Source organism: Dinoponera quadriceps, unplaced genomic scaffold (genome assembly GCF_001313825.1).
Source record: "Dinoponera quadriceps isolate SergipeBrazil2010 unplaced genomic scaffold, ASM131382v1 scaffold1070, whole genome shotgun sequence".
Taxonomy (NCBI): Eukaryota; Metazoa; Arthropoda; class Insecta; order Hymenoptera; family Formicidae; genus Dinoponera; species Dinoponera quadriceps.
The window spans coordinates 1,542,440-1,563,148 of record NW_014555341.1 but is presented as its reverse complement, the minus strand read 5'-3'; the positions used below and the strand labels follow the sequence as shown (position 1 = coordinate 1,563,148).

General features: G+C 41.3%; 1 protein-coding gene across 7 annotated transcripts; it reads left to right on the top strand.

Moving 5' to 3' along the window:
- The first annotated feature begins 12,597 nt into the window (after positions 1-12,597).
- On the top strand, positions 12,598-20,709 carry LOC106743930 (maternal protein exuperantia). Of its 7 annotated transcripts, none has more exons than XM_014618276.1 (6): positions 12,598-12,769; positions 17,267-17,576; positions 18,531-18,809; positions 19,235-19,430; positions 19,967-20,109; positions 20,368-20,709. In XM_014618276.1, the coding sequence occupies exons 2-6, from the start codon at positions 17,286-17,288 to the stop codon at positions 20,668-20,670; spliced, it is 1,212 nt and encodes a 403-aa protein (XP_014473762.1). In that variant the 5' UTR covers positions 12,598-12,769; positions 17,267-17,285; the 3' UTR covers positions 20,671-20,709. The 7 variants fall into 7 exon arrangements, with proteins under 7 accessions (XP_014473762.1, XP_014473764.1, XP_014473763.1 ...); XM_014618278.1 differs by lacking the exon at positions 12,598-12,769 and adding an exon at positions 13,668-15,277; XM_014618277.1 differs by lacking the exon at positions 12,598-12,769 and adding an exon at positions 13,668-15,425.

The following is a 20,709-nucleotide window of genomic DNA, read 5'->3' as shown; positions in this document are numbered from 1 at the left end:
TGTTCGTGAGGAACGGAGCAACGGCTTGGCGACGGTGCTCTCCGCGAACGAAAAGATTTTCCGTCCATTAGCGTGGACCGTAGCTGTAGCCGTTATAAATTAACATTATTAAACATGTAATGCGTTACGATAACCGCGCACATTATTCACATTACTAAATAAAAGTTTCTTGGGAGAAACCGTGGTAAATGTTTAAAAAAAAAATTAAAAGGATATACAGAAAATATTAAAACTCGCGAGCTTGGCTCTATTTTAAAAATATAATTTAATGTAATGTGTCGTCTCTTTCCCGCGAGGTTGATTAATTATTTGAAACGTTGCTTATTTTTCGGTATATTTTTAGTACCACGAGCTTCCATCGCAGAGATTGTCTGTTTTAAATATAGTTTTGAAGGTTCGGAAAAAATCGGGGTTTTCCCATTTTTCCACGGATTTTTTCGATTTCTTATCTTCTTTACGCTAAAAAGTAAATATGGCAAGTTTTAACGGAACACGGAACCTTTTCCCAAGTGAATTTTTTTAATTCTCGGGGCAGAAATCGAAGAAATCCGCGGAAAAATTGGAAAAACGCGATTTTTTTTGAGCCTTCGAAACTAAACTTTAAAATTAAATAAACTATCAAATTTAACAGTTTAAATGTCAAGAGAAAAAGAATTACTATGCAATAATGTATAATATTGTACATAATGTACGTAATGTATTAATATTATGATACAAAGAATGTTAAAATGAATAAACAAAAAATAGTAACGAGCGGATTTCGGCTGCAGGGTACGTGATTTCGGGAGCAATAATACGTATAGGTACTCAACGTACGAACGATCATAACATAATACAGTGTTTAACGCGAAGGTAAACATATCGGGAGACGTTGCACAATAATGCCGATTTTTATAAATCGATTAGAACGTGCGTGAGATATGTTTCGTTACTTCGCACATGATCGAGCGATAGGATCGTCTCGCAATATTCTGGGTCTCAATATTGCAAATGCTTTTTATTTTTATTAATTTTTATTGATTTTTAAAAGAACTACATAGTCTAAAACCCCCATACTTTTCATATGTGGACATCTGTCGATATAACTGATCGGGAAATGTATTTTTAGCTTCAGGTCTGTCAAAGCTTATGATTACAGGGTGAGTACGGCTCTCAAGGATGCAGTTTTCGGTGGACGAGGATACCATATCGGATTCAGTTCACGCATCGGCTAGAAGGTAAATTTACAGAAATTTTGTTCTCCCGCATTTAATCCTTTGCGGTCGGAAATTGAAAAATAGTTTGAAATAAAAATCGTAGTTTTTAAACGTATTTGAGAATTTAACTACGACAATCGCAAAGGATTATCATGCTCGTATTAACTCGCATTTTTCTTGTGAAGTCGTTAAGTATTGTATTTAATTAAACATAATTATATTTCTTTTTGCTTCAAATCTGTAGTGAAACGACGACCAATTTTGAGCTCTTGATGTGTTAGCAAAAAACGCAATTCAAAAAGGAAATGGCGATGGATTTATTGGTGATGAGTGTTTTAAAAAATATCGCCGAAATTAATGCGACTTAGATAGTAGATTTTTGTATGTATATGTTGGATCGTCCATCAAAGTACTATTCGAAGTAATCTATGGATTAAACGTTAGTATTATTCCGTAAATATTTGAACTATTTAATTTTTTTTTTAATGTATCTTGTAATATCCAGAATATTTTCGATATATTCTTGATGTTTCTTTTAATTTTTTAATCTCTCTCTCTCTCTCTCTCTCTCTCTCTCTCTCTCTCTCTCTCTCTCTCTCTTTAAAGCATTAAGCTTATTAAAGCATAAGCTTATTTATTTACTGAAAAAAAATATAAAAAAATAAATAGCATTTATTTGATGGCTTTTAATAACATATTTATTTATACTCAATATATATATTTTTAGACTGGAAACAAAAACATTTTTGGACAAAAAATATATATTTCCTTAAATCTGTAGCTCTGTATGAAGGCAATTATTTATCTTTTTAAATAAAAGAAATTAGATTTAAATAGATATATTATTAAGAGTCCACGAACAAATATTTCTTATTTTTTAGATATTATTTTCTCTCAAATAAATGCTTCGGTTCTAATTATATTTTATTCAAAACAAAATTATCGATATAACTGTTCATTCAATGCGATTTACTAATTGTTTTGGGCAGTGCAAAATGCACATCAGAATTGCACCACCGCACGCAGAATTCGCGATTGCGTACATCGCTCGCGGTAAATTTTACGATCATTGCGGTCATCGATTTTCCAAATATCTCACGTGACGTGTTATAATGTCATTTCCGTGGAAATTAACGTTAAATTTCATCCGTATCTTTATCTTTATTGTTTCGTTTAAATATTACAATGATCGAAAAACGAAAAATACATTTTTCGACAAAGTATAATTTTCCGTGAAATGGAAACTCGTTTCTCACAAAATATAATCGTCCACGAAACTGGATATTTTTGCGAGGTATTTTTTCTTCTTTTTAGACCTTATCGAAAACGCCACGATCTTCGATTTGTGGTATTTTACATGCGACTTGCGACTAAATAAATAAATAAATAAATAAACTATATTTGAAGCATATTTACGAGCATGTCCTCCAAGCATCAGATTTATCACATATCTCTCGTTCACTGAAAACAGGATTTGATAATAATTACCAAACATTTAGTGAAATAGTTTCAACTAAATAATTTGATTACAGTAATCATGGTATGTGTAACTAAATGATTTGATTACGGTAACCAAACCATTTAGTTGAAACTATTTCACTAAATGTTTGGTAAATGTTACCAAATCCTTTTTACAGTGAATCCATTGAAATCTTTGAAATATCGAAGTCGTTTAAATCGCCAAGTCATTTTGTAAGTCATTAAATCCTTGAGTTGTTTACATCATTAGTCGCCGTTAAAATTGTGGCAGTTGCGAAAGCAATGCAGTAAAGTGAAGTGAGTGAAGTGCCATCGACGTAGGATGACGACTGGACTGTGTTACTCCACTTACAGAAACTGGATTCTGAGTTTGGACAGATACAAAACGATGCAACACAGCGAGTTTCATCGATGGAACTGGACGGTTAGACGTCGCTGGATCTCGATGTGAAACGGTGAACAATTCAAGCGCTCGCAGAGCGTCATATTACGTAGTGCGTGTGTAGACATAAATCAATTATTGATTCCCGACGAGAAAAAGCCAGAAGCGCAAAGTTTGCGCATCTCGACAGTTCGAGGTGCCTTAAAAAGGACTTAAGGATCTCAATGACGTCATGTATACAATAGAAATATAAATAGACTTACAACATACACAATAACTCGTTATTTAAAGGTATATTTCTCGATACACAAATAGAAAATCGCATCGTTACGTCAGCATCGAGAGATGGCTCTCGTATTAATTCTGAACGACAGAGAGCGAAAATTTTAAACTCGTCGTTTTCTCAAAAGTCACGTTCAGCTCTTCGCTTCGTTATACTCCTACAGTTCGAGGCAGGAACTCCAAAAATAATTACTTACAAAGCCGCGGAAGGTTGCTGTTCCCTTCCTCGTTAAGGGTTACACGGGATTAATTACGAGGGTACGAGACGCGGTGGCGTTCAGGGCTCGCAGATTTCCACGGTAATTGCGCGTATAAAATCGCATAAAACCCACGTGCTGTTCGCGGGACGGAGTAACGGTGTGTCGACTGTGTTCCTGGCATAGCTTGCAGGGATAACCGAGCGATGTTGGGCAGCTTGACCAGGGCTTTTGGAACCAGTTATGCGAGCAAATGTGGCCGAATAACGCGTTCATTCAAAGTAACATTACCTGTTGACTTATTATTATAACGCCGCGTTAAGAAAATTAAATCTTTGCGTTGGTAGATACGCGCTAACAATTGAAGATCCTTCATTCTTTCCCTCTCTCTTTAAAAAGTTTTTCTCAGAAAGAAAGAGAGAGAGAGAGAGAGAGAGAGAGAGACGGGTGGACGGAGAGAAAAAGAGATAAGTTATATCATATGCGGCTTTATATTAAAATAACGAAAATAATAGAATAAAATAACCAATAAAGGGCTACGCCGGCTAACTGGCTAATAAAATCTCTATATTAAAGTTTATATAAACCGAAAATAACAAGCGTTTCGACCAATTGCCGGTGCTCTTCAGTGAAATGTAAAAAGTTACAAATCGCAATAGGGTATAAGAGACAGTGGACGAATATCACTAATTCGATGGTAACCATGTGCAGGAAGTGAAACTGAAGTAAATTTTCCAATAACATTCCCTCGGCAAACTTTTCGAAGTGGTCGAGGAGAAGTACACGATATAAGGCCATTGGAGGAATCCAAGCGCCAGAAGTAAATTTAAAAATTCAAACGGTCCCGTGACTGAAAAACGATTATCAAGCTTTTTGTATTTCATTGAAAAGAACCAGCAATTGGTCAAACGTTCGCTGTTTTCAGTTTATGCGAACTTTAATACAAAGATTTTATTAGCCATTATACCGATGTAGACTCTTACTGGCCACTTTATTCTATTATTTTGTTTATTCAGAATCATCTTTAATTGTTTAATTGTTTAAAATAATTAAATACTCGTGTTGTCGGAGACGTTCTTATTCCGTATCTTATTGCATCGTTCGCAGCTGCCGAAACTGCTGCTTCGCGGGGAATAAATTGGCTGGATGAACAGCACTAGCGATCACTCGTGTGAAAACAGATAGCCAGTTGATCGAACCAATTACATGCTTATGCAACGGCAAATTTTGTCGACATGCTTGTATTAATAATTGTAATTACTGAATCAATTAAACGATATTAATTGTGTAATTTATTCAATTAGCTATCTGCTTGAACGCATTTTCAGCCGAGCGTCGATTTTGTCCTTCTCAAACACTCCCTTCTGTCCCTTCTGTCACACACGGTAAGAAATTTTTTGGCTAATTTAACACTTTCCACATGTTCCAAGCATCCATTCAAATTTTCGTGTCTATTTAACACAAAGTGAATATGTTAAGTAGTGAAGTGGAGTAACACAAACAGTATATTAGAAATTAACAGATGACAACTGTTACTGAGGAAAAATAACTCTAAAACTTGTAAATGATCATAGTGTGCCAGGAGAATGATTGAGTGTAGATCGCCGCCGTCGCGCAGTCGGTTCGCGTAGCTTCGAGCCGAACCGGCACATTCCGCCGAGTTTTTTCAAGTCTAGCGGTCTCCGATTGTTCGTCGCCGAAGCCGCCGCATTGTCTTTCCGCGGATATAAGACGCGCTTTCGCTTTCGTGTTAAACTTATATATAAATTGTGTCATTTCAATACAAAAGAATGTTGAATTCAATTTTACACAATATCTTCAAATAACACAATCACGTTATGTTAAATTGACACACGGCTACGTTGTGAATTCAACACAAAACTTTTGACACGGGCAGATTTTAACAAAAGTACAAAATGTTTTTTTACCGTGCAGTCCAGGTGAAACGTTCATTTTACGCTCTTATTTCGAGGTTGAAGAAAGATGTAAGTAGATTGTAGAAATCATGTAAAAGGTTTCACTGACTTCGTTATGCAGATTTTAATAGAGAACATCGATGGAGTGACATTCAATGCAAAACATTTAGAAGAAGGATTAAGAAAATAATTGAAGAAAGAGATGCAAATAAATTAAAGAAATGTGTAAGAAATTTCTTTAATTTCACTGTACAAATTTCGAAAAGTGGAGAATATAAACTTTGTCCCTATGATTGTTTCTATACTTTCAAATATGTGTGTATGTGTGTGTGTGTGTGCGCGTATATGTGAGAAAAAGATGTCTCCGATATTGCCTCCAATATTTGCATTTTTAATAACGGACAGGATATAAAATCATACCTTTCTCGCTGGAAAAAAAGAAAACCAATAAAATGACATTCAATAGATTGAAAAATTGAAAAGATTCTTTACCGAACGCTCCCTATTTTATACGATGTAAAAACGAAGAGCGCGTTACTCCCAAAACACGAGCACGGCTTATTCGATTTTTCGATTTTCCCGACTGCCGCCTCAGTTTGGCATTCAACCAATACCGTCGAGCGCGCGCGTCAAAGGTTGCGCTTCGGTTTCCACTGGCGGGCACTTGAAATTCCGACGCGACTAAGCCGCGAGTTAAGTCGCGCCGATATAAATCCGAGTTTAATTAGTTCGCTTACGTCGGCATTCACAATATCGCCCCGTCGTTACCGACTGCCGCGAAACTCGCGCGGCTTTCCGCGCGAGAGCGCGAATTTATATGCGCGCGTCATTACCATGCAAACCGGGCCGCGTGGCCGAGATATATCAAGCGTGCGATTAATATGGACGTTTTAATGTCGTCAAAAAAGCCACCGGTCCGTCGCCGAAATGGGAATGCGCGTGTTTTCGTCGAGGAATCGCGCGCGCGCGCGCGACCGTACATCCTCGTGTTACGAACGCATTGGCGACGGCAGAAAACAGAAAACAATGCAAATCCGGGAGAGAAGCCGCGCGGCGCAATAAAGTTCGCGCGCGCAATTGACTCACCTCCGAGATAACGCCGCGGTATCGTTATAAAACACCGCGCACTGCGTCGTGAGCTTTTTCACTTTTCTTCTTTTTCCCTCCCCCCGAACCATCGAAACTTATTACACCCATTTTGGCTTTCTCGGTTTAGGACGCCGAAATCTAAATCCGCCCGACTTGTATCGGATTCGAATTTCAGCGAGTTATCAGCGCGCGTATCGATACGCGAAAACGCTGAATCTGTCGTCCGCAAGGACAACGACGACGACGATACGCGGTCGATGAAAGACTCGCTGGAGATAAGACGGCCGGCTCCAGCTGATAAATTCTACAATTGAATTTCCTCATTCGCAAGCCCTAAAGAAAGAGAGAGGAAGAGAGAGAGAGAGAGAGAGACACGCGTCGAGAAGTATAAAATTTAACAAGTAAAATAAATAGAATTTCGATCGCGCGCAGAGAGAGAAAGAGATATATGTAACGCTGTACTTTCTATTTTAATTGTAACGCTGTAATTTCCATATTATTATTCTTCTGCTCGACATTTTCCCTCGTTAGTTTTTGCGCTACATTTAGCTGGATTTAGCTTTGAAAATCGACCGCCGTTTACACGGCTTTTCCCTTCCTTCGCGGCAATTTCGCGAGTCTCATCGGCGCCGCATCCGTTGCACGCCCGATGCGGCCTTGCGCCGCAAGATGTTTCAGACAGCAGACTGCCGAATATCACAGGCACTCTTTTGTCGAGCGATAAATCGCGACTCGTCACAACTCGCGTGACACGGTGGGAGAGAAGTCGGGAGAATCGTGCCGCGGTGCGTTCGGTCCTTCGCTCGAGGCGAGACAGGAAGCATCCGGACGTGATTCCGTAGTAGATCGACAATTGACGATATCAGGTGAGGAAACGGTCGAGGGAGTCACGAAGCCTCTACAGCAGCATCGCGTTTTCCGATCGACGAGACGACGGTACGTCCTTCCCCCAATCTCTTCTTCGTGATCCTCTTCGGCGGTCCTGTAATTTTCGCCGGTTACGTAGCTTAGCTCTGCATCGAGGTGAAAAACTGAATACGGCGGTTGAAACTGCGAACGAAGTGAAAAGGTCGCGTGTCTCTCGGAGATTGATTTCCGCAACGATGGCGTTACCATGTAGAAACGAATATAGAAACACGGGACACTGAGCAGGAAACATCCCGAGACCGACGTCGACGTCTCCGTGGACGCGTCTCCGCGTTTCCGCGTTCGCGTAAAAATTCATCGGACGGACGAACGGCGGCGGTCATACCGGAAGCAACACGTCGCGCCGATCGATTTCTTCGTCGTGTTTGCGGAAACCGGGCTGAATATTAACCGTGCGGCCGACGGATTCGACGGGGTTTAATTCTGTGTTTCCAATGCCTGCGTTGAATCCTGAATCGGCCGGTTACCGGACGGCTCAGACTAAACCTTTCGCGTTTAATGGAACGTATACGTCCCGTGTAATCGTGTGCCAAACCCCCGATAACTTCGCTCTTCGGAATGTCAAGCGTCCCTTTTCTTTTTCTCCACCGTGAATTTCAGTTTCAGCGAAGTCACCGGGCTCGCGTCAACTGTCAGACGGGGAAAACTGCGAAAACCATGCGGGAGAAATATATCGCGTTGTGAAGAGCAATGTGACTTTTCACTCGCGATTTTTCATTCGCGGAAATACCACGGCCGATCGCCGAACACGCGCACTGTCGAACGTTGCTTTGTGCGTGTAACTGGAATTCACCAAAAAAAAATGCGGTTTCGCAACTTCAGTATTGCGCACGACGATATGCGCGTTTCCCGATAAGAACGAGAGCAGCGCGCACGCCGTTCGCGTCTCCTTCGCGAGAGGCTGCCGCCGCCGAACACGTTTCGCTGATCGATTTTTATCGGGTTCCCGCACTTCAAACTGGATCGCATGGTAATCGACCCCGTCTGAGGCGTGATGCAATGCAATGCACTTTCTCCGCGGCCCGGCGCGGTTTCGGTGAAGTACACTTCGTACAGGTTACACGTCCGATAATCGCGGCGCGATCGCCCGCGACCGATTGTCCCGGCGATGCCGAAATCGAATCGCGAGTGGGACGATGTAGATACAACGGCGGTTAAATTTACTGCTAAGAGTACGATGTTGTTTGATCGTTTTAAGAATGTTTCTGCGATATGATGAAAAATATGATCACGGCATAGATAGGATAAAATTTTCTATTGCCGCAGAGTGGAAATTCCCTTCGTCGAAGGGAACGGAATTTCGGTGGTTATATATATTCCTGAAAAAAGTGTCCAAATTCAAAAAGTAGGACAGCATCCCGAAAAGTCGACAAACCCGAAAACTGAATACCGGGACAATCTCCCAAAATGTTGGCAGCAAATGACAACTTCATTTTCTCCCGATATTTCGGGAGATTTTGTCTAGGTATTCATTTTTGGGAATTGTGACTTTTAAGAATATCGCCCCACTTCCTAAATTTTGGGGTTTCATTCATAATAAAAAAAACATTTTGTATTTGTATTAAAATCGGTCCTTGTTGAAATTTCCATATGAAACTTTTAATACATACGTATATTAATTTAATATATTGTTTACGTTATCTCAATATTTTGTGTTGAGTTGTACGAGAAGCCGTCCGAATATTTAACATGTGTAAGTTAAAGTAACACTTGTAAAATTACACATTTTACACTTCAGTCGATTAACATATCATGAATATTAGTATTGTATTAATTTTTGACACAATATTTGTGTTACTTTTCAACATATTCACCTTGTGTTAAATTAACACAAAAATTGGAATATGTATAAAACGTGTTAAATTTAAAAGAGAAAAATTGTTTTCCGTGTGTCCACCGGAATTTCTGGCTCTCAGGAACCGCTTAACTTGCTTTTAATATGCTGATGTAAATACAAAGTTTTCATACACTTCGCTAGTCACGTTAATTCGAGTAATCTCTTTTCTCCGTGTGTATTACCATCAAGCAAAATTGTAGCAACAGACACATCGTCCGCATTCGCAAACGGATTAGCCGACGAGTTTTCTTACGTCAATCTTACGTGTCACGTTTTTAAATTGAAAATTAAAATTACAGTGCGGAATGATATTTTAATCCGCATTTACAGCGAAGAATGCACGTACGCGATACGCTTTATCAGATAATTGCGGATTACAGGACACGGTGTAATGCGACCAATTATCTAGTTTCCTGGCCGCGGAGAAGTTAGCCAGCCGGGAATAATTATCTCGCGTTAAGCTCTGTGAAAAAAAAAATCCGATAACTGTGCGACACACGTATCTGCCGCAGCGAACATTTTTCCGCCGGCCGAAAAATTGAAAATGAGCACCGGCGCGAGAGTCTGCTTGCGGAATTTATCGATACGGTCCGCTGCAGTCTTAGGTGTTATCAATACTGAACGATCGAAAAATAATTGCATTGCTCGTTAAATATTTTCGCTGTGATTTAGATATGTGCATTAAATTTGATGTCTCTTCCTCTCTCTCTCTCTCTCCCCCCCTCCTCCCTCTCCCTCTCTCTCTCCTCTCTCTACTTGTCTTTCCCTCATTAGTTTGAGTTAAAAATTAAGTTAGTACGCCGGACATTCCAGACACCTAGTTCTAATGAGCCACCTTTCATCTTGCGGTTTCTTTGACGAATTTAAAGTCGATTTTCTCTCAACGAAATTCTCGAGGCAAGTCATGTATATTTGTCGCGAATTTTCTTCTTCCAACATTTAGATACGTATTTCCGTAATTAATTCTCGACTCGGAAATTTGTTACAATCCGTTTAAAATTTAACGAAGAACAAGGTTGCGTGATTTATTTGCACTTTGAAGTTTCGTTCCACGGAAATTCGTTGTTCTCGATCGCGCTCGCAAGTTGAAAACAAGATGTATCTCGCCCGGCGTTCCCTTCGAGAAAGCGATTTCTTTCGAATTTATCGAAGGATTCACGCTTATGAAAGGTCCTGTGCATTTCGCAATCGGAACGAGAATAGATGCCACAGGGTGATTACGAAGTGAAAAGAACGATATCACGAATGAAAAGAAGTGAGCGCTTCTCCCGGCTGGATCGAGCGTGACGCACATCGTACATTTTTCCTCACGCGGCCGCGGTGTTTGTCGAACGAGATAAACGTTGCATGGAGAAAACTACTCGGTGAGTGATTGTCTCGCGCGACTTTCTTATATCATTGCGATTGTCGTGATAAAGCAGATAAGAATTAATGCGCATTTGTGAATTCGAAATCGGACCTAATCATCGTCATCATTGCACGAACAAAAACACATCCTCGTTCCACTTTGCTCCGCGATTGCGAAAACGGTGAAGCAATACAAATAAACTCCGTGAAATCTAATTTTGACTTTAGAATCACGATCGAAGCTGCAACATCATTGTCGTGGTGCTGTTTGTATTGAACGAAAGTCGCGAAATCTCTCGAATCCAACGTCTTAGGCAACGATGTTGTTATTTATGTCGGTAGATCGTTTCGCCGCTATTAATACGCTCGTAATACGTGAAATTATCGAAAATTAATTGGCAATATTGCAATTGTTGACAATTAAGGGGATCGAACAAAACATATTAAAATTTGACAATTTTATATCTAGATAAGCCCTTGACGTCGACTAATTACAGAATTAATTTAATGCCAGTGATACACACATAAATATATGTGTGTGTATTTATGTATGTGTATATATGTGTATGTTGTACGTGTGCGTGTATATGAGCGCGTTCAGTGCGCACTTCAGCTTTATTGGTAATAACGTATTATTCATATGTGTTAGTTTAATGATATTGACTTCTCGAATCAATATTTTCACAAAATTATATATTAACAGGCATCATCGCCATGTGCACGCGACTAAATCAAATTATCGTGTATTAACGTCAAATAGATGATTAATTAGTTTATTCTCTTATTAATGATGTTCTGATAAATTCCGGCTTGTATATATATTTTCTCAAAGCTCGTGCGATAATGTCGCGCTATATACTTCCGTTAATATATATTATAACAGAGCAGGAAGTTCCAAATTTCTATTTGCGGCTTCTCCTTCTCGATTGACCCAGAATTAATTTCTTCTCTGGGAGAATTTCATTAGACGTTTAAAATCCAATTTCTCTCTCTCTCTCTCTCTCTCTCTCTCTCAACTTTCCTCAGCCAGACTTTAAATATCTTCGAAACTAATTCTGTTTATTTTCCATCGAAAATGCAAATAAGAAATAGTTTAATTATTTATTCTCACGCGCTTCTCCCGCGAGCTTAATCCATACCCTGCATTTTCAATGGTTTGTGAGTCGGTAGAGAAATAGTTTGCCTCTCGATATTTCCGTTAGAATAACGCCAATTCCAAACACGAATCAAGGACAAAGGTATACTCTTTTCCTCTGTTTGTTTTCGATATAAACTTGCTTTCGACGCTGATGTCGGTACGAAGTTTTCATATACTTTGCTTTGAAATAGCCACGTTGAACACATTATCCACTTTCATCTCACAGCAGAAGAGCGAGAAGGTGGCGCATGGAGCGTCTGTACGCTTATTATTTATTCATGTAACGTTTATATGCTCGCTCTAGATGGAACAAATTTGCCTTCTATCTTCCGTTACTTTGCGTCATCGTATCTTTGCACGATGTCTTTTCGACCTTCGGGGATATGTCCTCAAGAGAGAATAAAAATTCCTTCCTCTACTGCCACCGTATCTCGCATATCTTCGTTCTACGGCTCCCGCTTTTTGCACAAATACCGTGAGAACAATCTCGAAATCTTTGCTTGTTCTCGCAGAAAGAGAGAGAGAGAGAGAGAAAGAGCGTCGATTCTGATAGGTGTGCCACGAAGAATCGAAGCGACTCGCGCCGATGATCGTCGCCAATGGTCAACGTCGGTTTCAGGAGAAATTTCCATTCGCAGGATGCCAGGGGGATCGGAATATCGGCGTGCGCGACGCGCGGGATTCGGCGCGCATCGAATCGACCAATGGTCCGCGTGACCGCGGGCGACCACGTGACTCGCTTGATTCAGCGAGCATGCGCTTCGCACTCATGCACGTGTGCCCGTAATACCGCGATACTCTCTCAGTATCACTCGCGCGACCGATAAGCAATCGAACGATTCGTTCTCGCGTGTCGTATACACGTAGATTGCGAACACGAGATTCGTCGTAAGATACGAGAAAAGGAGAAAGAGAGGACTGGGAAGGCACCGAAAGCAGCGGAGAGAGAAAGAGCTTAAGGGGACGAACGGACAAATCGGTGAGTTCCTGAAAGCGCGGATCGACGATCTCGCATTCTTCCGAGATCGTGGGTGTTTCGTAATAGCCGCTACATATACGGAAGCCGATCCATACGCGCGCATTCGCGCGATGGCCACGTGCGCTCGGAATGCACGCACGTCGCGCTCGCGCGAGTACGCGCTAACGGTATACCGCGACGGCGGAAAGAAACGACGAAATTCCCGAGCGGGAACGGCGACCGGTGTTTACCCGCGGAAAGGACTTTCCTTCCCCTTTTGTCGAGTGCCCCGAGACGAGCTTTGTCAAGAGTGCATCGCGATCGCGACCTATTCTTTGACTCTTTATACTTAGTTGTAAATACCGAGAAGAGATAAATGTCAACCTTCGAATAACAAGATTCATATGTTCGGACCCGACCCGTGAAAGTATTTTGTAGTCTTCTCAACCAATTTTTCCGACTAGGCGCTTTTTATTCTCACAAGTTAGAAAGTATCTAAAAAAAGTAAATGAAATGTATCGTGAAATACGTAAAATACTTGAAATGAAACGCATGCGCGAAGCACTAGAGTGTGGATCCGGTCGGATCCGACTCAATCTTGTTATTCGAGGGTTAATCTTACGAGTTGGTTGATTTTTCGCGTTTGCAACACATATTATACGTCATAAAAAGAATTGAAGTCGGTTAATCCACATATAGCGAGTGCGCAATATATATCTAAACTGCCACTTGATGTTCTGAGTAAGCAACTCGTGTGCATCGTTTTATCATCTAATGCATTTCAAGAGATTAGATATCTAGTCGTTGGACATTACGGGGCCGTCTTGTCCAAGCGTGGAAGAATGCGTGAAAGTCTCGCGCAAGGTCGTCCGTACGTAAATGAGAAAGCGTTCGGCGATTATGTTGTTAAATAAATTATTCGCTCGATCAAACGTTCGGCAGCCTATCTCGCGGTATCTGCGGATGATTTCAAGCAGATTATCGCGCCTTGTGGATAGAAGCACGAGGTAGATTTCTTGCATTTTATTCGCGCGAATATAACTGCCGAAATAACGTGGTTAATATGAAATTCTATCGGAAGACGTAAGAAGATCAACACAGTGCGCGCCTGTCCGTGGCTTTGTTTTTCGCTTTGTTTCCTCGACCTTCGCGTTCAATTTTACAAACCGACTTCATACCGTTGCGAGTGCCGGGTCGAGTTTCACCGAAATATCAAAACAAGTTACACCAGTATCATTTGCCATAATCTCCTGTACTTTAATATCGCATATCTCAGCAACTAAGCGTTAAACGATCATTCCGATAAAAAACTTGTGTAAGCTTTGGTTTTTTGCTCGCTTCGTGCACGGAGAGGATCAATTTTCCTCGAACAGCAAGGTATTAATTTAGCGACAGCTACGATGATTCGTTGGAACGGCGAAAAAGTTTGTTTGGACAGCGGACAGATTTGTTGAGAATATTAATTGCTATTTGCTGGATATATGGGTGGCAAAATGATTTGCTTAGGCCAACTAAATTTTATTGCTGTCGCAACGACGTTTTACTTACAACGACAAAATACAACGACAATTATAGTTCTCCATGCAACGAATCATTTTGCTGTCGCTATATGAACGAATAATTTGCCATTCCAACAAGACTTGTTTTCTCCGTGTAGTGTTTTGCATTTCAAAAACTACTGCACCTTCTTGCCGTTTTCCTTGAGAGAGAATCGACCACTGATTAGTTGGCGTTGCGGAATGCAAATGCCTCGGTTAAAGTTGCATGTTATAGTGCAACACATGAGCTATCTAATCTTGAGCGCAGTTCCGCGTTGTATTCAATCTTGATGTGAATTTTCGTCACGTCTTGCCATTTCCGCAGGCTCCGCAGGACAATAATTCCCTGACAAATGGCGCGATTCCACTGTTTCAAACGAGAAAAAAAAATTCGCAGTTCGCGACGCGATCGATCTCTCGCGATTTCATCGGGAACTCGCGATATTCGGGGAAACGATTCGTTGTTATTCGAAAACTGAGAAATTACCGAAGCAAAAGTATCAATGCCTGGACGTGTAATTCTGGAAATTCTTGTTGTTTGGTCTTTAAATACGAATATTCCCACTTTCAACATAGAATACATGTACATACACATTGAATATACACAAATGTTGACGTTGAGAGATTAAACGTTCGTTTTTAGAGAGCGAAACAAACAAGAATGTTCACAGTTACGGTACGTGTCCAGGACTGGTGGCCCCGCCCTTAATCATCGGGGGAGTTAACTACCCGGGAATTCCGGGGTACGGGCGCAGCAAGGGCCGAATTTCGAGGAGAGGCATCTCGAAACAATCTCCGGAGCGAAGCGTTGTGTCTGCGTTATCAGTCGGCGAGCGCGCAAACAGGGAAGCGGTCTTCTTTCAGCGGCGAACGGGTGACGGAATCCGCATGCGCGCGCGCTATCTCTTGCCTTTTGTCGACACATGAGAGTACGTCCACGTGGCCGCGGGAGGATCGTCGATTGTCATTTGCGTCGCTGCTTCGTGAAAAGGCACGTCTCTCCTTTGGCATCTCCGCGACCGCCGTTCTCACTCTCGTACACGTATCTCGCGTGCGCTCGCTCCCAATTGCGCAATCCTCCTCGCGTATCTGCCGCGAATCGGTGTCGCAGTCTTAATCGTACCAACACCTCCGCGCATGTGAGTACATACGTGCGTCTTTTGCGCCGTGTTCGTGGTCGTGTCTAGCGTGTGTCGTGTTCCTCCGGATCGATATACGTCTCAGGTCGCGCTGCCGAGATCATCTTCGGCGTAGGTGAGTGACGGACTGTTACGCAAATCTGGCTGGTAAGACGTCTCTCTCCGTTCTTCTAAACATCTCCTCCGTGACGCATCGATCGTGTGTACGCAGCGTCTCAGAGCCACCGTCATCGTGTCTGTTTCTCCTTCGGTGCGCATATGGTCTTCGTCTCTCTCCCTCTCTCACTCTCTCTTCGTCAAGCATAAACTCGCCTTATCGTCATTGGACACGAGATCGAAAAATTCACAGATCAAAGCGTCGCGACGATAACTTAGACGTGCGCTTCATATCGTCCATCGAGTCAACGACGAAATTGTCGCGCGAAATCGTGACTGGTGTAACCCTTATAATTAGAAACGAAGTCACGGCGAAATCACCGACGTGACGGCGATGATGTCATCCCGAGAAACTTCCACCTGAAAGATCACGGGGAACTCACGTACACGTTAGAGAGAATTCGCTTTGTCCGGTGCGTGAAAAATTGGGATGTGGATTATTCTATGTAAATATCTATCTCGCATCTGTGCAAATAAACTCAAGCGGACTGAGAAAATTCTTCTGGAATTCACTTCGTGACGCGAGTTCCCCGTGATTTTCGGAAAATTCCTCTACCCATTTCCACACATCGATCTCGATTATCTATTCTCATCTCTCACTTAAGTATATTAAATAATACGGATGTATATATAAGGAAAAGATAGGGAGTAAAAGAAAGTTATGAAATTTTCAGAATTAATCTGCCGACAATTTCGAATGTTGAATATTTTATTCCGATCGAGAGGCGTGTGTTCGATTTCTCAACGGCGGAACCGAAACCACATTCGTCCGAATATTTCTCGCGACTTAATTCGTGCAATTCGGATTTCAAGCCGTATCAGATGATCTCTCAAGTCAGCGATTTATAATCGAAATCACGCGAAAAAGCGTGGAACGATACGTGTCGCCTCGATGGACGTTAGGCCGAACGATTAGAGCCGAGTAATATTTGTATCGTTATGACGCGTGTTTGGCGTGTGTGGCAAAAGATGTCGATCGAGCTCCGGATACTAGTTGCTGCTTCCTTGATGTTTACATATCCGCGTAATGTCATCGATTGCTTCTCAAAGGCGACGGTGACAAAGGCGCTGTTATCTATCCTTCATACGCTCTCTCAAGACTCTCAAAGACTCTCTCGGAAGATTTTGACGGCCTTACAGCGAATTTACAGCGAGCTTATCCGAAATATCCAAAATAATCCAAAAGGCATTGTCCGATCGCGGATTTCACCGTGAGTGACGAATAAAAAGTTTAATTACGGGGAATTAATTCTAACTGACCAGAAGAGACATAAAGCTAATAACGTGCGAAGAATACATATTGTAATACAACATATTAATGGCATAATATGTATTTGTATAAATCGCACGATAATCAATAACCGATGATAGTTAGGTTCTATTTTCAACGAAGACTCACTCGCGCAATCTTCCTTGAACAAAACATATTTCTGCCGTAGTATCTCTTGTAATCTTCATTCTTTTTATCAAACACCGAACAGCCGACACAAATCACTACGTTATCTCCTTGTATTTGCGCAGAAGAAGTTATTTTTGTTCTTAATTCGTGACTTCTCTCTTAGATCGGTTGAGCAACGAAGCTCTCAAATATAATCTTGCTCTGGGCCCGCGGAGGCGTAAAGGCGACGCTGGTAGAGGAGGCAATCAAGGCGAGATAAGAATACGCGAACGTTCGCGCTTTTCAGGAAAGTGGCTGCCTGAACGATGGTCTGCTCGACAGTGACGGATAGCGAGAAGGAGGGCCTGGCGAAAGGAGCGTGCTGCGCGGTGGGCATTGCACCAGGCGATTATCGCCTGGTCGGCTGGGACATGGACACCACCGGCAAGAAGGTCATCGACGAGATCTGTCAGATCGCCACGTACACCCCGAGCTCGGCTTATTCTCAGTACGTGATGCCGTACAAGGATCTCAATCCGACCGCGATAAAACGGCACAGCATGAAGGTTGTGACCAACGGCAAATTCCGCGTGTTAAGGCACAGCAAAACCAACGAGGTACGGACGAAGGTCTCTCTCTCTCTCTCTCTCTCTCTCTCTCGAATATCGATACTTGGCGGTACCGAAGAGGAAATTCATTTATGTCTCGAGAAAACGCGCACGTTGAATCGCGATAAAGGAATTTTTACTCGACATTCAGGTGTTCTCTCTCTGATTCCATCTCCTCTTCTATTCATTATCTTTATTTAAGTGGAAAATTTTATTTTAACTTTATTCAGGTGGAAAATTTTGTTATCTCTGTAATTAAACGGGAGATAAGCTAATCGACTATATGTGTAAGCTTTATCATTTCAGTAGATACAAGCTTGTCTCTTCTAATAGTTCTCGTTAACGTTAGATCACAACAGTCCGAAATTAATTTGATTTCAATGTAAGGATTTCAATGTACAAGGGCTCAGATACAAAGGAATGATGAACAAGGAATGAAATTTCGACATATGGACAACCATGCTTCAATCCACGATAAAAAAAAAATAAGAAACTAGGATCAGGAATACTGTCGAAACTCTATTCCTTATAACTTGTGTGCTTCCAATGCCTAGAAATTGACTGATAATTAATCTTCAAAATGTCCAATGATCATTTATGTACAAATGGAAGTTAGTTGGAGACAATCGATAATTATCAAGAAAATGATAAAAGTGTTAATGAGATGACATTAGATATATATATCATTATATTAATTACAGAAAATAGTAAAAGTGGTGATCTCGTTTTAAAACATTCTTACATTTTATTCTCTATTCCTTTTTATGATTTTTTAAACGATAGTTTATTTTTAATATCTTGTCCCTAATTCCTTATATTTAATTTCTTATTCTTTTCATTGTGTCTGAACCCTAAATTTCAAAACGATGGAAAAGAAATGTTAGGTGTGTCAGCCGTTCGAGAAAATTCGAATTGGCGCTGCTCGAGAACCGCATGTAATAAAAAATACCTCCTATTGTTAAGGTGATCAAATCCAAAAGCGAAGTGTCCGCATTGACAGACTTCCTCAGCTGGCTGGAGACCGAGAAGGGAGACGCGGACGGAATAATTCTGGTTTACCACGAACCGCGTAAAGTCATTCCCGCGATGTTGCTCGAATCGCTGAAGAAATACGATCTTGTTGACAGATTCAAGAAAACGGTCAAAGGATTCGCAAACGGGTTCAACATCGCCGAGCAGAAGTGCGCGAACTCAGTTCACGTTTATTCCCTCCGTACTCTGTCGCGAACGTTGCTGAAGAAGGTGAGGAACGAAATATCCTATCGATGACAGATATCGATGAGACTCTACGAATAAATAACAATCAACAGAAATGTCGTTCGAATATAATTTTGCTCGATTTTAAAATATATTTAATAGATAATATTGATATATTGATATATTTTAATATTGATTTTGATGTTGGTTTTAAAATATAGTAATACGTAATGATATAATAATACGTAATAATATAATAATACATAATATAGATATTGATTTAATATGTAACGCTGATTTAAGAAGAAAAAAAAACATTGCATTTTGCCTGGACGTTTATCATATTTTAAATTTGTTAAATATCCGCACGAATAACCACTTCTGGTACTTTCCAATATGAGTATTTTTTTAACCAATATTATAGCGGCGATAAATTTTGCGATTATAAATATTATCGATAATATTTGAAGGAAGGGAATCTGGGCAATGCGCAAGACAGGGCATCATTGGCTTTGCAAGTAGTGCAATACTTGTGCTGGTTGGAGAGTAAGAAGAAGCCCGAAGATACGAATGGTAGCGGAGATACCGACGAGACCATCAAAAAAACGGTTGAGTTTGTGCGAGAATTTGCGCAGTCCGTTGATGTCGAGGAGCAGGAACACGACGGTACGTGTACCGTAGAACGTGTGGTATATTATTGACTTGATGCACACGCGCATGGTTTATCGATTTATCGATCCACAAACAAATTTCACATCATATTGGCGGTATAACATCTATCGTTGAAATAATTCTAGTCCTCTCTATCATCGTTATTAACAATGAAAGTATATCACAATAGCCGATACATTATTTTAAATAACGTACGATTATTAATCAAAGTATTTCTTCGTATCTTTTCCGGCCAGAGAGAAACCGATTACTCAATTTTGCTTGAAGAAAAAAAAACCCCCTCCCATTAGAATTTCTAGAGATTGAATAATTTCAATGTAAACGTGGATTGTGATGACTTTCTCGGACGTCGAATCATAATGTACATTTTGACGACGATTGCGCGCTGTTTTTCCCAAGTGCCAATTCTCGCCGATTGATTCGACATTTCATCGAATTTCATCGAATTGGTCGCGGACCGAAAGCCAAGTTGAAAGTCGAGAGAGTCGCGCTGGGAGAGAGACGGTCGGAATGTACAAATTTTGTTGCAGAGTTGAAGATGATATTTGAACGGCAGAATAATTTGCGGCCAATATTCAGCGCGCTGTTCCGTATGAACCGTCGGGAACGCCAACATGCTAGTCCCCTGCGGCGATTGCTTGCCGAAGCTGGGATCGAGTACTCTGAGCTACAGGTGAGCAACCACGGCTGATTAATTGCATGCTAACAATCGACGTTTGCGCCGTGCAACATTGTTCGGGAACGCGTGTAAATGTGTTACTTCTCGGTCTTCCTGCTAAAACATCCAATTTACAACCCAAGTTACTCGTCGGACGTCGTGATAACGCCTTGTTTCGCTACGAAAGACTCTCGATTTACGATCGAGCAGATCAGACTGATTATCGACTTATGGCGATCTCTTAATTGCGCAATCGCGAAATTCGTGTTTCAGGAAGCGTGGACCAACGAGAAGAAGGACGGACTGGAGCATCTGCTGAAAGAGAAGCTACCGAGGGTCGAAGAGAAGAAGATAGACGATTTGTTGTTTATCCTCGAGCGTCACTTCGATCCCGAGAAGAAGCCGAAGGCCAAAGAGATCCCGGACAGAAAGAGGGCCGTCAGATCGAAAAGTCAAAAAGTGAACGACGACAAGGAGAACAATAACAAGTGTGACTCGGGCACTGAGAGCCCGGACACCACGACATCCGGTTCCCCGGCGAAACTAACCGGCGAGGAGGAGACGAAGACGCTTTAAGGAGAGAGAGAGAGAGAGAGAGAGAGAGAGAGAGAGAGA

What these genes read in the sequence shown, in the direction of transcription:
- LOC106743930 (XM_014618276.1), top strand. Translation starts at nt 17,286, where the DNA reads ATGGTCTGCTCGACAGTGACGGATAGCGAGAAGGAGGGCCTGGCGAAA. An exon ending in CGCGAACGTTGCTGAAGAAG is followed by an intron (nt 18,810 to 19,234) that starts GTGAGGAACGAA and finishes TAATATTTGAAG; the next exon opens with GAAGGGAATCTGGGCAATGC. An exon ending in CGAGGAGCAGGAACACGACG is followed by an intron (nt 19,431 to 19,966) that starts GTACGTGTACCG and finishes ATTTTGTTGCAG; the next exon opens with AGTTGAAGATGATATTTGAA.